The sequence below is a fragment of the Strix aluco genome, chromosome 3 (genome assembly GCF_031877795.1).
Source record: "Strix aluco isolate bStrAlu1 chromosome 3, bStrAlu1.hap1, whole genome shotgun sequence".
NCBI classification, from domain to species: domain Eukaryota; kingdom Metazoa; phylum Chordata; class Aves; order Strigiformes; family Strigidae; genus Strix; species Strix aluco.
Window position 1 is genome coordinate 119038122 of NC_133933.1, and position 16677 is coordinate 119054798.

At 36.5% G+C, this 16677-nt stretch overlaps 1 protein-coding gene across 4 annotated transcripts in view; it reads right to left on the reverse strand.

Moving 5' to 3' along the window:
• NBAS (NBAS subunit of NRZ tethering complex) overlaps window positions 1-16677 on the reverse strand; it is a 189549-nt gene that overhangs the window by 110038 nt on the left and 62834 nt on the right. For all 4 annotated transcript variants that reach the window (XM_074820084.1, XM_074820083.1, XM_074820081.1 and 1 more), the window contains 4 exons: window positions 14904-15016; window positions 10957-11070; window positions 3157-3270; window positions 2110-2267 (listed from right to left, as the gene is read on the reverse strand). In XM_074820084.1, coding sequence (XP_074676185.1) covers window positions 2110-2267; window positions 3157-3270; window positions 10957-11070; window positions 14904-15016 — 499 coding nt within the window. The remainder of the gene's footprint in view (window positions 1-2109; window positions 2268-3156; window positions 3271-10956; window positions 11071-14903; window positions 15017-16677) is intronic.

Genomic DNA, 16677 nt, shown 5'->3' on the forward strand with positions numbered 1-16677 from the left:
GTCAAATAATCAAATGCAAGAATTATGACTGATGTCATAGAAAACCCAAGAAATTATGTTGTAAAAGCTTCCATGATAGAAGAACAAGTATGCAGGGGAAGACAGGGAGAAGAACACATAAGTATCTTTCACATCCTCTTACTGTTGTAGTCTCTAGACAAATTGACCTTCCCTTCTCTGTGATTTTTGTGCAATATTTTTCACACAATCTAAGAATTTTATTTTTTTTTTTAATGATATGCACCCTGCTGTACTATGTAGGCTAAAGAACTTCCATGAAAAACACGCATTATCTGAACTGTGCCTCTGAGGTGCTGGGCAACTCCACAGAGGCAAGTGTTACACAAGATAATGGTTTCGTGAGCAGAACTTCCGCAGGCCATAGAACTGATGAAGGTCCACAAAAGACATTTAGAGCCATTTAATATCATCTCGTCTGCATGACCTTCTGATAAAGATTTTTTGCATATATCTATCTACATACAGAGTGCTTGCACAAAACATGTAGGACCATTAATGAACAGAGCTGAAAAGATTATGTTTAGTTTATGGAGAAAGTAATTGCAGAAGCAGCTGATTAAATGTGCTTTGACAGAAATCACAACTTGGGTTTGGCTTCCTCCATTGAATATCAAATTAATCATCACTGCATTTTTGCTACAAATGATATTGCACTAACAAAGAAGCCTGAGCAACAGATTCAGTCTCAAGTTTTGTGACTAGAGAAGACAGAATCTTTTCACTTGGAGAAGTGGGATGCAAGAGGGTAATAACCAGTGGCTGAGCAGCTGCACTGCATTACACCTGAACATGAACCCTTTAGAAGGACTGAGACAGCAATACAGAAGCAGTGACTTGACGGAAAGTCTAACAAATTTTGGTTTATACAGTGCCAAAAGTTTGACTTCAAATTCTAATTTTAAGTATGGGCACATAAGGGCAGAAACAAGTTTCTATTTCTACATTGTACAGGTACCAATTCTGCAAAGATTTCACTTGTGCTGAAGCTCGTAATTGTACCTACCTCTCAAATTTAAGTGCTTTCATGATGGGAAAAAAAAAAAAAAAAAAAAGGAAATAGCTTGCAGGAGCTAGACTTTATTTCAAATCCTTTGTAGCAGTTTATTCTGATGTTACCCTATTACTGAAGCAGTACAGACTGCCTTTATACATTGCCTGTATTTCTCATACACATTGCTATACAAGCAATTTTGTAAAGAAAAAGGCTACGCACTTGCAGCTGCCTTAATTAGACTATGTATGTACTGTAGCTATTGCTCCTTTCTCCTCCATTCTCTCTCTAGACACAGAATGCAAGGCCTCTAAGATATTTTTATTACACAAAGATAAATCTATGAACATTGTGAACTCTTAGACAACTAAGGCAATTACAAACTCTTAAACACTAGCACACAGGCCACGCCACAGTTAGACTGAACAGGAATTTAACATTTTGACAACCTAAATTACTGCACTGCAGTTTCAAATAAAACTTTTCAAAAGGTTTGCTATCTCCTTCCATAACTTATATTGAAATGCCACAATTAGGTATCCTCACATATATAGTATGATCAGCTGAACACCAAAGACATGATTCTACTAAGAAGTCAGTCATTGCAGAGTTAATAAAGATGACTCAGACATAAAGCCTGTGGTAGCTGGTAAAATTAGTACATGGTTGAAATCAGTGAGAAAATAATTTCATTGTATATTGGGGAGAGATCATAAAAATGTAAGAATAAACATTTCATATACATTTATATGGGCATTTAATGAAGTTGCATTACAAGGTGTAAACACCTGGAAAACACTGAAAAAGATTATTGAACCCATTTGCAAATAAAATGTTTAAATCAGACAATAAATAAAGAAATTAAAATTAATAGAGAACAGAATTGCACTTCTACTTGAATAGCCAACTCATTATATAAAAATGCTTATAAAGAGACCTCATTTGTTGAAATATAACAGTGAAAGCAGAAAAACAGCATAGAACAAATGTAAACCTTTCGGGGGGTAGAGCTTAAGGGAATAAACTTAAAAATGAGCACAAGTCTCTTACATTGGTAAGCACTGAACTTGCATGAAATAAGTTCCAGAAACTCCTACCTGGGTTTGCAACGAACTGCTCACTCCCAGCAATGCCTCTATGGCACCTGGGGGACAGTGTGTCAGGGCAAAAGCCATCAGCTCCTGACGCATACCCAAATCATGGTAGCCTTCTGATTGTCCAAGCTGACTGCACACTTCCCAGCTTTTAGAATAACCTACAAGGGAAAATGTACTTCTGAGGTTGGTAAGCTTGACAGGAGCATGCTGCATAATTCTTACTGGATGAAATAAAGGAGGGCATGTGGCATTGTTGTGGACACTAACAACCCCTGAGAAAGGAACCATAAATACTCTGTAAAACAGAGATGTAACTCACCTTCAGACTGACCAAACACATAGAAGATTCATTATTATCATATTGTAGATATCAATACAATAGGCATCTGTATGCCTACACACTATGTATTTACATATATAAATCATTTATATATATATATATAAATCATAATTTACTTCAGAGCCTGATATTGAACCCCTTATTGGAGTGGCTAAAAAAAAGTAAAATATATCACTTGATATATTAAGAGAACCTCAAGTCACCTCAGATTTTTCCCCCTCAATCTCAAGGCAGAAAAAAAATGAGCAAAAGAAACAAATCCCTTAGTATCTTGATACTTATAATGTCACTTACCTCTACTCATAACCCCAGATATACAAATTACATAAATAGCACAAATATTTTAAGAGTTTTGATAGAAAGGACATCTAAAAGACCTGCACATTCCTACTATCTGCAGTCACATATTTTTACTTGTTAGAGAGGGGTACAGTATAGAATGAATGAGAAGCTGTGGTTCCCTAAGGCATATAGAAAAGCTCCCTGAAGTTACATGTCTAATACTTCGGTAACTATCTTATTACATACAGTATTTGCTGTACACATTTACATTCCATGGAGATGTCAGTTGACTTTCACAAACAAAATGTAACAGATTTTTGAATGAAATGGACCAATCTGAAGTACCATATTTCATAGTAAGCCAAGAGGCAGAACTCGGATTTCCACCACCATCACCCCATGCCACTCCCATTTATTCCCTTCACCTGTGGCCATGAGCTCCTGGCAATGCATACTAGCTGCTTTGTAGTCCTGGAAACTGAGAGCTTGTTCCACTAAAAGGATTAAAACTTGACCTTTTCTCTCCATCTGATCATCTCCTGTAAGAAAAATTCAACATTTTTATCAGTTAATTGGAATTAACAGTCGACTTAAGCTTGTTACTTTATTTAAGAAAACTATATGCCACAACATGAAAAGCCTGTCTTGAAATCAAAGCAGAAATAAAATTATCTGTTCTTTGCTGAACGAAACCACAGAAACAGTTATGTATTTCAAAAAACACTGCCATCATAGTTGGCTAAAAAAAAAGCACAGCATGTCATGTCTAAATTAAAAAAGTTTTGAAAAACTGTATTTATGTGATGGCCAAGACATAGATCAAAACTGATAATTAAGGTAAGTGACATATAAATTAAAAGCCTGACAGTGGGAAAAAAAACCCAACTTCCATGAACCATAGTAGAAGAATTATTTTGACATTTTTGTTTTCCTAAAGTACACAAACCCCCAGCTTAAACTTCCACTTCATGGGGCCAAATAATTCATAAAATGTGGTAGGCACAACCCCACCCTCATAAATTGAGTAGAACCGTAACCATTTTTTCACACCATACATGCATCTTGATCACCAGACCTTCTGGACAATGCGTCTTCCCCCAGTTATGAGTCAAAAGTGACACTTCAGATACTATTGACCTCTTCTGAGTAAAGCTTCATCAAGAACCTTTGTCAAAAAATGTCATGACCTTAATTTTAATACTTCAGCATTCACAGACGAAAATCTAATCAGACAACTTACCTCTTTTTCAAAGCCAGTTATAGTCAATACAAATAACATTTATACCCGTCACCCGTTACCAGTCATCCTTTTTTTTTTTTTAAGCTTTTTTCAATTTTGAGTGAACACAAGAGAATGGAAGTTATTTACTTTACTGACATCAGTTGGTCCAGTCTTGTGCTTAAAATAGTGTGTATGTCCATGCACTGTATGAGAAGGTGACTAAACATACACAGGACAAATAATCTCATGCTATTCATTTTAATTTAGGAAAGAAGGATGGCAAGAAGCTAATAAAAATGAGTGGATTTTTTCAATGCAAGCTTCTTGCTAATGCTTCTCCCCTATTATTAAAAGTGATTTTACACAGTCACTACTGCTACAGTCACCTGAAAAGGGCACTGGTTTATGAAACTGTATTAGTACAACTTGTGAAATGCAAATATTTCAGAAGGTTAAACAGCTCTGGTTCCAAAAACCATTTAAAGAATACATGTGCTTAAATTGTATAGCTGTTATTTTTAACTCTACTTTGCAGGTCCATCACCACAGGCAAAGCAAATTTCCTTTTAAAGCTTTCTCAAAAGAAGAGATATAGCAGTTGTGCTAGAATGACATTCAGGGAAGTGAAGTTTCCCTAATTACTGAACTCAATCAAGATTCTCCTAATCCCAGCACATCATGACTAACTCAGCTGGGAGAACAGGTTGGCTTCCCATCATTTTATCTTTTGGCCTCTTGGTCTATATACTGCAAACACACGATGTTCCAAATTAATCACATCCAAGGCTCTTCTGTTGCAAAATATTGCCCTCTGAAACCTGGGAATTTCTCATCCAGGCAAAAGTAATTACAGATGACAAAGAGGTGCTTCTATCTCACAAGCTAAATGTGAACTGTCATTTCTGTAAGGGATCCGTACTTGCCATTCACCTCCTGATGCCCACTTCACCCTGACAGGTTTACTACTTACAGAGAGATTTGACTAAGTAGCAGACACAAATAAAAGGCAAGACAAATAATCAAACTACTGTCCCTCAGATTGCAGCTAGACAAAATAATGACTGCTATTTATTACTACTTAAAAATTAGTGGGATTAGAGGGAAGAGATGAGGAACACTTGGAGCAAGGAAAGGTTTTCTTCACCATGCTTGAGCAGTTGTCAGCATACAAGTCCCCCATTTCCACTGTTTTAGCTACTTAGTTTTGATGCAGTAGGATACATCTCTGCATGTTTTACAAAAGCACAAGCATAAAATATAAGGATCATTTTCCTTCCAGTCCACGGCTATACTTGCTCATCTTATCTCCACTGTTGACTCATTTAAACTTCCATTATCTTGACACACGCTGTTATGCCACAGAATGGCCAGCTCTGACATGACTAGTGAATCCCCTGCATCGCAGAGCCCGAGCCCTTTTTCACACGGCTTTTGTTGCCTCAATGATGCAGTCATTTACAATACTACCCACTGCAGTTTAGGGGAATGGTCCTGTTGTTCTATTCAAACATGAAAAAATTCACTGCTTTAGCTTTGTAACATTTTGAAACTATTTTTAATAATAGTCTTATGAAATTGAAAGTTTTGAATTCTAAATTGTTCCCCTTCCCATTTTGACAGGCATCCAAGATTTAAAACTAAGAAAGGTTCAAAGAGAAAAACTATTAAAATTGTGACCTTATTATATTACATAGCAATTCTGCATTAAGCCTTAATGTTAACATCTGACATCCAGACTCAAACAAATCACGTTCAGAAACTGGAAAGAATATCTTAGTTTTTGTTTCGCTTTTATTATCTATGAAAGTTTGTGTGTGTTCAGCTCCTTTGGACTATTGCCTCATTACATCATAAGGAAAATGCATTTATATGCTAAGGGTTACTCCTCCCAGTGTGATTTAAGTCTCCAAAGTTCTTTCCATATCATTTTGTTATCATGTTTAGCATTCAGATCGAAGTTGATACAAGCAGATATGGCATTATATGTGAAAGGAGATTGTAACGAGGTGGTTGTTGGTCTCTTTTCCCAAGTAACAAGAGATAGGACAAGAGGATATGGCCTCAAGTTGACCCAGGGGAGGTTTAGATCGGATGTTAGGAAAAATTTCTTCACCAAAAGGGCTGTCAAGCACTGGAAAAGGCTGCCCAAGGAAGTGGTTGAGTCACCATCCCTGGAGGTATTTAAATAGATGTGGTGCTTAGGGACATGGTTTAGTGGGACTTGGCAGTGTTATGTTAACAGTTGGACTCTATGATCTTAAAGGTCTTTTTCACCCTAAATGATTCTACGATTCTATTACAAATGATGAGAGGAAAAAATCTGGAAGCTCAGAAATAACAGAAAATCATTTTTTCTTGAAAAATAAAGGATGCTCAAATACTTTTAAAAACTTTTGATCCAATTTGGGTCATAGAAAGGAAAAAAAAAGCTTACGGAAACACTTTGGGTATGATGCATGCTATTTGTGATTGGATGAAGCTACATTACCTTGAGTGAAACCATGTCATAAAAACTTAAATGTCAAATGTTGTCAAAATTGTATGTATACTTCAGAAATTCCATGTTATATATTTAGGAGACCAGAAACCATCTGTATGGTTACTTCCACACGTGTTGGGCAAGAAAGTCATTGTTGAAACAAGTAGATTTCAAAAATAAGCACTGATTTAGGAACGTGAGCAAAGCTTAAAGTTACAAGAATTAGCTTATGGATGCTAAGATTAATTAAATTACCATAGAAAGCTGTGAGAAAAGAGAATAACGAACAGAAAACATTTCTAGAGAGCCTGACTCAAGAAATAAAAAGCAATGCTCATTAGATATTTTTGATACGAGGAAACCAGTAGAGAAGATGCTCTTAATTTCTGCTATATAAGCTTTTTTTTTTTTTTCCTTACTATTGCTCCTCTATTTTTTAAACAAGTAATTGCATGAAGTGAATTCTTTCATACCCTTTCTTAACCGAGAGTGTGGATTAAGTGAGAATCGTAGGACATAGAATAGCTCCAGCTATCTGAGCAGGTGCAGATTTTCTGGCTGTCATGCTGAGCACACTCTCCCTCACTCACTTTGCCCATCTGTGAAATTAAGATAATACTTCTGTGCTTATTTTACAGAGGTAGTGACGTGAGGCTTAAGTGGAGTTTACTGTCATTAATCAAATACTTTAAAGCAATTAAGAAGCTAGCTGATATATCATTACCAAGGCAATATTTTTAGCTTTGATAAGTATTAATATAAATTCTATTGCTCACTTTCAGTGCTGTTCTCTAAACAAATTGTATTCAGAGAACACAGCTCCTGAAACTCCTTGAGGATGACCGTGTGTGCTCTACCCTTGTATGCACAGCAAATGCATTCTTTTAGAATTGAAATTAAAATATATATGCTCATAGTATTTTATAGGCTATATATTAGTATAGTATAACATAGCATATACTCTATATATATATACACACACATATGTATAAATTTATATAGCTATGGACAGATGTAGCAAGCAGGTCTTTCATGATCAGTAATCAATATGCAGTGCAGTGGCAGGGAGAACAAAGAGCAGGAAACGGAAACAGATTCCTCCAGTTAGCAGATAAAGCACAAGAAAGCAGTCTACTTGTAGCTACACACAGTGGAATGGTAAGGGAAGGGACTGCAAATTTGAGCATGTATAACCAATACCGGTAAGTATGTTCCACAAGACAAAATTAGAACTTCTTTCACAGCAAAGGTGGCTCATAAATCAGGATAATCGTATAAGTAGTGAAAACCAATTAGGGACAAAAACCAATTCTTCCTTCCAGCAGCGCTTTATCTAATTCTTCATTAAGCAAGTCCATAAAGTTCAATCCCCAGATTCTTTTTCAATATCCAGACTCATCTCAATATATCTCCATAAAACCATTCCCTTTTATCATGAGCTGTTAGAAATCAACTTACCCTTTCCCAGTAGTTTTAAACCTGCTAACAAAGACTATCTGTACTAAAACTGCAAGAAGGTTTTCCTTTTCTAATATTCAGTTTAAAATAAAATATTTACAGATCTCAAAATCTGTATGCGTGAGCTGCCCTTTCGGCTACAAACTAATTTGTGGAATACTACTAGCATTTGTTATCATTCTTATGGCTACCAAGTCCTAAAATAACTCTTATTAATAACTAACTGCAACTCAATAACTAAAATTGCAAGTCAACAGATACAGAAATACCATCTCTACATGTCTTGCTTGAATATTTTTTTTTTATATCTACTATTACATTTTAAGAGCCTCTTCATTTACAGACTATGATTAAGGCTATACCAGCATTCCACTTAAAAAAGGGTATTATTAAGCTAGCTATTAAAATAATATACAATTTTAAATTCAGTGTAAGGTTACCTATTCCACCACTCATTGGAAGTACATACATCAGTAATTAAGGACTAAAGACTAAAGCTCTACAGACTGTTTAATCTGTTGGAAAAGTATTGCATTTGCATGCATGACTTAAAAGAGCAATGACAATCATGTTTCCTTTGTATGCTTTTGGATACTCTTCCAGATACTTGTCAGTGGGATGCAGTGTCAGGCACAAAAAAAATATGCAGTAATAGTGGTATGCTGCTCATAGCTTTCAAGTCCACAAAAACTAAAAAAGATTAAAGAAATACTGAGTTACTTAAAATGAAAGAAACCTGTTTTCCATAGCCTATCTCCCACAACAAATAAGTTTAGATAAAATTCACAACTATGGGATTCTCATACTGAATCCCTATCTTGCTTATAAATTAATATACTGTACAGAAAATAGTATTTCTATATAAGTATTATGACTAGTTATCCCTCAGCGACTGTGAAATGGTTTTTAATCACAAAAGCTTAAAGAAAAAAAACCGCACTGAGCCACAAAAAAAAATCTACCACATCCATCACCACAGAAAGTCACTACTGGGAATGTTTTGTTGATATTTTGTCCTTTCAAATAAATGTTATTCTACAACCAAAAGATAACTTGGAAAGCGACCAAGTTATTTGTTTATTTAGCATAAGAGACAAGAAAAGCAAATGTCGAAGTAGCATATTCCTTACCAAGATTCACTCTTGAAATATACTTTTACTACTAAAATTTCATACTTATCACAGGAACAACCAGTAGCATTATTCCCAAGGTTAGGCATTAAAGTCACCATTAAAGCACCCAACACTCTTAGAACAAGTATGTAATTTGTGGCCTAAGTAGTACTTATTAAATCATTCACCTGCTTAAAAATTAACCATCTCACACATTCATCTTCTGGTTTTCTCCAGTCCAGCAACCACATGGAAGAGAAAATCAGGAGACCATTTTATCATCTGGCTTTACATACCTCTCTTAAATCTCTCTTTTCAGTGGTGTCTCAGTAAGTGCCACTGTGATTGTAACACTAGCACACAGATATTACCATATCAACGAGCTCTATATGAATTCCTTAAAGTTCTCTACCTAATATACCTAATATACATTGCCTCTCATCTTCCACTCTCTGGAGATGGGAGCCACGAGTTTGTTCCCTGTTCAAAGGTACATACCAGGGCACTGTAGATGCTGATCTACAACTAAGGCACTAGGACAACGGTACTGGACAAAATGCTTTGTGTTTTTACAATTCATAGAATCACTGTGGATTTGCTTACTTCTCTCATACAAAGAGAATCATTTAGAATCAAAAAGAAGGTAAAACAAAAATCAGCAGCATTAGCCTAAGGAACAAAGAATATTAAGAAGAGAAATTGACAGAATTTAACTCAATGCGGGAGGAAGCAGAGAGGAGAGGGAAAGAGCTGTACAACAATCTTGTCTGACAAATCAATATGGAGATTTTTTTTCCAAAAGTCTTGCAAGCGAAGAAGAAGTTATGACTCACTCTAGTTTTTTCTACAGAACAGATAACATGTACAATAAACAAATATGTAGATCAGATCCAGCTATCTAACAGGGTACAATCCCCTGACCTCTGACATCTTTCACATAGCAGCGCTACCTAACAGGAGCACTGAGCTTACCAGAGTCATGACAACATTTCCAGTGATTCCTTTCCTTCGGACCTAGGCATCTCGGGAGGTCAACAACTTAACTTCTGTACCTCTGTTCATAACCTCACCCAACCCCCTTGAATAAGGCCCTTGCTATATATAATACTATGCAAAAATTGCCAGTACTAAGCTTCCTGAAAACTCAAGAAAAAATTCTTACATGATTTAACAAATAGAGAAAGGAATTAGCCAGGCATGCATCAGTGACAAAGCCAGAATGCATTGATTTTATATACCACGCTGCATGAAATACGAATTTCTATTTTATATTTCTATATTCTATTTCTACATCATAAAAATATAGCAATATTGTATTTGTAGTTGCATTAATGAAGTATTTCTCAAAAATCAAAAGGTCTGCCAGACACTTTCGGTAGGTTATCTAATAGAAAAAAAAAAAACCCTAATAGCCTTAGGATTCAATCCTTGAAGATGTTGCGCTTCTCAAATGAATACTCAAGCTAACACATTACTTTTTGTGTACAAAGGAGATATACGAAGCATAGACATAAGTCTAACATCTGAAGTTTATGCACTACAGATTACTTTTTTCCCCCTCTAACTTAAATGGAACTATTATTAAATCAAACTACCCCACTTCACAGAGACAATAAGATTTACTGGAATTTTAGTACTACCAATGAACTGTAATAAAAACATTCTCAGCCACAACTCCTCCAATCTGAAATGAGCTTTTACACAAATCCAGATTAGACAAAGCTGTTTTTATTTAAAGTATTAGTGGAACATCAGAGCAGTTAACAGTATCAACTGTTGTACAGATAAAAATTTCTTTCATGTGAAGTATTTCATTCCTCCCCAATGACTGCTCTTCCAGATGACTTTTTAGTGATATCCTTGAACACACATTCTAATGATCCACTCAGATGTCCTAAAGCATAACACAAATGCGTGTTGTATTGCAATTCAGTGTCTTATTAACACAGCTCACCTGCAACCCTTAGCAAATTCGCAAGTCCCAGGAGCTTAGCAGACTGTTTATAGTTTGTTGACATCTGAGCAAGACAGTCCTTGATGAGACTAAGTCGATCTGAACATAAACGCACTGTTGAAAGAAGAACTGGTGTTAGCGACTGTACAAATGAACCCTACTGCTGTATTTCTGGTTAAACAATACAGGTGCAGAAAGAGGGCTAAGGAGTATAAGGCGGCAAACACAATCTGAAAACCAGCCCGAAGTTACTTGCATGCAGATCCTACACTACAACGTATCCAGCCCCAAACACCAGCAAGTCAGGCTGGTAAAGGAGGAAGAAGAGGGAGACTGACCAGAACTAAACCTTTTTTTGGTTTCAGATTTTCAGACTCAATGTTTTTAAATTTACATGACTAACCACATACAATTTTTTTTAAATGTCACTTTTGCAACATTCTGAGAAAGACTGCTAAAACAGACATTAACTTTCATTCAGAATGTTGTAAATAATTCATATTTCATACTACATTTTATTTTAGGGTAGACATCACACAGACTGAAAGAACTGTCATAGGCAAAATCTTCAGGCTGATTTAATTTACATAAACATTTTCTGCGCAGGTGGAGGGATAGTCTGCAAATCACCAGGTTGTGTCAACCATATCGTGACAAGCGTATAATTAGCGCTGTGTTTCAAAAAAGATTTTACCACAAATTCAACAATTGCCTTAATTGTATAATTTAATATCATGAACCGATTTCAGTGCTCTTTTTAGCTCGTTAGTGGGTGGCTAACTTCAGGCTGCTGCTTTAAAAAGGTAATACTATGCAAGTACTCAAAACACAGTGGAACAGTATACAGATCCTCCACTTAATACTCAGTAAGACATAAATGTCTGCATGGGGGATAAGCCCAGCATGCTAATGAAGAGTTTAAAACATATGATATTAGGCCTCTCAATAACAGCAAAGAAGAACTTGCATAATGAAAACTCTATTAATAAGTTCTGGAAATCAAATTAGACTAAAATGTATTAAGAATGGAAAAGCAGGAAAAGGTTACACATTTAGCTTAATTCCTAATATTTTATCACACATATATTAGTACAGAGCAGTAAAATGGTTTCATTCACTGATTGTATAAGCAAGGTTTTTTGAAATACCTAACATAACTCAAAGTAATCTGAAAAATAGCATGGGTCAAACACTTAAATTAAAGATGGACTTTTCTTCACCTTTTATGTTAATAAGGAGTCTCCAAACCAGATTTTCTTAAAATATATCATAATAGTAGTTCACAACCTTAACTGCTGAGTTTGCTAAAAATACAAGGCGGGGGGGGGCGCAACTCTGCAGAAAACTAAACATAAAAGTGCAAATAAAAGTCTATTGCTAATTCTTACTGTGGGAATAACTGACCCTTCATGTTATTTTAATGACATTCTATCAAAGTAACTGACCATTTAAAGGCTTTCCTTAAAATTTTAAAACATAATTTTAATCTTATTAGATTAATTTGATTTACATGAAAGATACTGAAGAAAGGATAAGTCAGAATCATTAAATTGCACACATGATTTCACATATTCTAATTAATCTAAATCAGTTGTATTACACGTACAGTTAATGCAATATTATGTTGCCACTTTTGTTTAAATGATACCTTCACGACCACACCAAAAGAGATGAAAATATACGTGTAGTTTTCTACAGGCTGAACACTGAATAAAAAGTAATTCTGCCCTAGATGTCAACAGCTCAATATTGCAAGATCTAGAAATCAGACTTAGTCCCGTAATGGTAAAATTTCTCAGTAGAACATATGGAGCATCACCTTGCTTTGAAGTAATACTTGGAAAAAAAGAGAACAAAAAGGGACATGTAGTATCAACAGCCACTAACAATATCCACCTTACTTTCCATAGACCCAAAAGTGCTTTCCATAAACCCCAGTACTTCTCTGCACAATGCCAGAAGTAAAACACTACTATCAGCACATTTCATTCGTACTCAGTGCTCTTCTCAGCCAGTTCTTTTAGAGTGCTTTTAATACCAGTGTTTCTGCGGTTTCACACAGTTGCCCACGTACCATATATTCAACCTTCACTAAAACCCAGGTAGATGAGCTCTCTTGTATTTCTTTCACTTAGAAAAGTGGTATTTTGTTAATAAAGTGTACTGCATTTGCATGGCAAAGTTCTGGTTGCAGAGGAGCTACAGGGGTGGCTTCTGTGAGAAGCTGCCAGAAGCTTCCCCCATCTCCAATAGAGCCAATGCCAGATGGCTCCAAGATGGACCCACTGCTGGCCAAGGCCAAGCCCATCAGCAATGGTGGTAGCACCTCTGGGATAATGTATTTAAGAAGGGTAAAAAAAAAACCAACCTGTGCAGAACAGCAGCTGGGAGAGAGGAGTGAGAATGTGTGAGAGCAACAACTGCGCAGACATCAGGGTCAGGGAAGAAAGACAGGGACGAGGTGCTCCAGGCACTGGAGCAGAGATTCCCCTAGAGCCCATGGTGCAGCCCATGGTGAGGCAGCTGTGCCCTGCACCCATGGAGGTTAACGGTGGAGCAGATCTCCACCTGCAGTCCGGGGAGGACCCCACAGTGTACCAGCTGGATGCCCAAAAGAGGCTGTGACCCTGCAGAAAGCCTGAGCTGGAGCAGGTTCCTGGCAGGACCTTTGGACCCGTGGAGAGAGCCCACGCTGGAGGTTTTCTGGCAGAACTTGCTGACACTGTGGAGGACCCATGCTGGAGCAATCTGTTCCTCAAGGACTGCAGCCCATGGGAGGGACCCAGTTCATGAAGAGCTGCAGCCCATGGGAAGGACTCATGTTGGGTAAGTTTGTGGAGGACTGTCTCCTGTGGGAGGGACCCCACGCTGGAGCAGGTGAAGAGTGTGAGGAGTCCTTCCCCTGAGGAGGAAGGAGCAGCAGAGACAATGGGTGATGAACTGACTGCAACCCCCATTCCCCATCTCCCTGCGCCATTTAGGGGAGGAGGTAGAGAAAATTGGGAATGAAGTTGAACCTGGGAAGAAGGGAGAGGTGGGGGGAAGGTGTTTCAAAGTTTGGTTTTATTTCTCATTATCCTACTCTGATTTGACTGGTAATAAATTAATTTAATTTCCCCCAAATTGAGTCTGTTTTGCCCATGACTGTAACTGGTGAATGATCTCTCCCTGTCCTCGTATCAACCCATGAGCCTTTTGTTATATTTTCTCTCCCCTCTCCAGTTGAGGAGGGGGAGTGACAGAGTGACTTTGGTGTGCACCTGGCATCCAGTCAAGGTCATCTCACCACATAAAGCAATGAGCTTTGTTAGCGTGGCACAATCTATAAGCAGTAAAATATACGGCAATATATTCCATTTTCCCCTTTATCTCATTGTCCCTAATCATCCTTTCTTCCCAACTTCGGTCCAACAACTTTCCATAGCATTGGAGTCAGAGCTCCAAAACAGATTTAAAGTTTTAAACAAGGTATCAGAAGAAATACCTTGTAAAAGTTCACTTACGTTGTCACTGGGTTTTATATACTTCAGAATGAAATAGCCCAGTGGATACATGAAAACTGCCTACACATGAAGCACCTCTCTCCCACCCATTCTTTTAAAGCTCATCAGCACATGAGCAAGTGCAAATTATTTTGCAAATAAAAGGTAAGCTCAAACTACTTCTGCTGAAGTCACCAGGAGCTTCTGATACTCGTTACTCTATTAAAAAGTCCTGCTAAATGAAGTCCCAAAACACAGACTCTGTACACAGACACCTTTCTTATCTTATATCAACTGAAAAACGTTTTTAAAACATCATTTTTTGGTATGTGCCTATAAGCCATTTGGAGGCAGGGAAGGGACCCTTTAGTTTACTCATGCAACACTTATGCAATAATAAACTATGTCATGCGTATTTACGCCTGTGATGCAAGTAATCATTTAAGGAATAAAAATATGCAGTACCTTGTAATGGTAATATTTTCACGCCAAATTCTTCAAGGTAACCGAGAGCACGAATGAGATCTAGCTCCTCCTGAATAGCACTCGGACAATCTACAATAAGTTGTAGACAGCACCTAAATAGGAAGGAAACAATTTTTTCTAAAAGTTGTGGAATAAATTCAAAGTTAAATTTGTGGAAAAAGTTCACCTGCAAGTAAAAAAAAAAAAAAACCAAAACACCAAACACCAACAAAAAAACCTCCCAGCAATTTACTGTGCTCATAAAATGTCAAAATATTCACTAGTTTTGTAACACACATTTTAAGTGTTTGGCACTATATCTCTGTTACAGCTGGCTAAACATTTTAAGAAAATTATATTCTTGGAATGCCACAACCTTCTTCACCTTGCTGTGATAAGAACATAGCCTAAACCCTCTTGAATTTAGACCTGCAATGAATTTGACAAAAGACTTTGAAGACATACGTACTTAAAAATGTAATTATTTAGGGAAACATTTCGCATATCACTATTGTGTTTTGGTGTTGCCATACACTAGAAGATAAAAGCAAACATCAGTATGAAATTAATTGGAAGTGAAATGTGAGAGGCACTGTCACAAATGCAGTTTCCTCAACTAAGTTCAGCAAATGAAAAAAAAAATCTGATTAAAAAAAACAAACACAAAATTGTTCTGAACATGAATTAATGCATACAATTATTAATAACACATTATTTAAAATACCATTTTTAAAATTCATGTTTAATGAATATTATATTGACATAATCAGATTTTATGTAAGTTTTTTAAACCAAACTTGCATTCTGGTACAGTGTGTTCATATGTAGCTTTATTAATACATGTTTAAGAAAAAATCCACATGCAAAATAGTCTCAACAATTTAAAATGGCTTAATTCATCATGCACATTAAATCAGGGAAGTATTTTTTATTTCTGCAGTTTGTCATATGGCTTTCATCTCTACATGTTAATTAAGAAATAGACACGTTTTCATAAAAAACAAAAAAAAGTATGTTAGCTACACTTCCATCTGAACCCATCACACTTTTCAGGAGCACTGACAAACATTTCAGGGTGGAGATTAAAACAGGAGTGGAAGGAAAGAGAGCTAGCTAAAGAGAAGACAAATCATTCTGCCTGAAACAATTCATAGAGGAAGGTTACTAGGAGACCTACACACTGTGGTAATTAAGTTACCATGAAAGAAATGATTGAAGTCAGAGAAGGACCAAAACATCTTATGAAACAGAATAAAACACATGGTCAGACATGCATAGCAATCATTTGAGCTATAAACTGCACATTTTGAACATAACAGTAGAACCGTAAGATAAAAAGTTGATCATGGGACCCTTCTGAGATACTAAAAACAATGATACTTTGTATTTCTGGAGCCTGTTAATGGAAAAGACTCTCAATAAGAGATTGGTGAAAGACAATACTAAATAAACCCTAATTTTATTACAATTTTAAACCAGTTTTTCATAGTGATTATAGAATCATAGAATATTTTGGGTTAGAAGGGACCTTTAAAGGCTCTCTAGTCCCACCTCCCCGGCAATAACCAGGGACATCTTCAATTAGATCAGGTTGCTCACCCTGTCGAACCTGACCTTAAATGTTTCCAGGGATTGGGCATCTACCACTTCTCTGGGCAATCTGTTCCACTGTTTCATCACCCTCATTATAAAAAACTTCTATTTTTATATCTAGTCTAAATCTACCCTCTTTAAAACCACTACCCCTTGTCCTGTCACAACAGGATCTACTAAA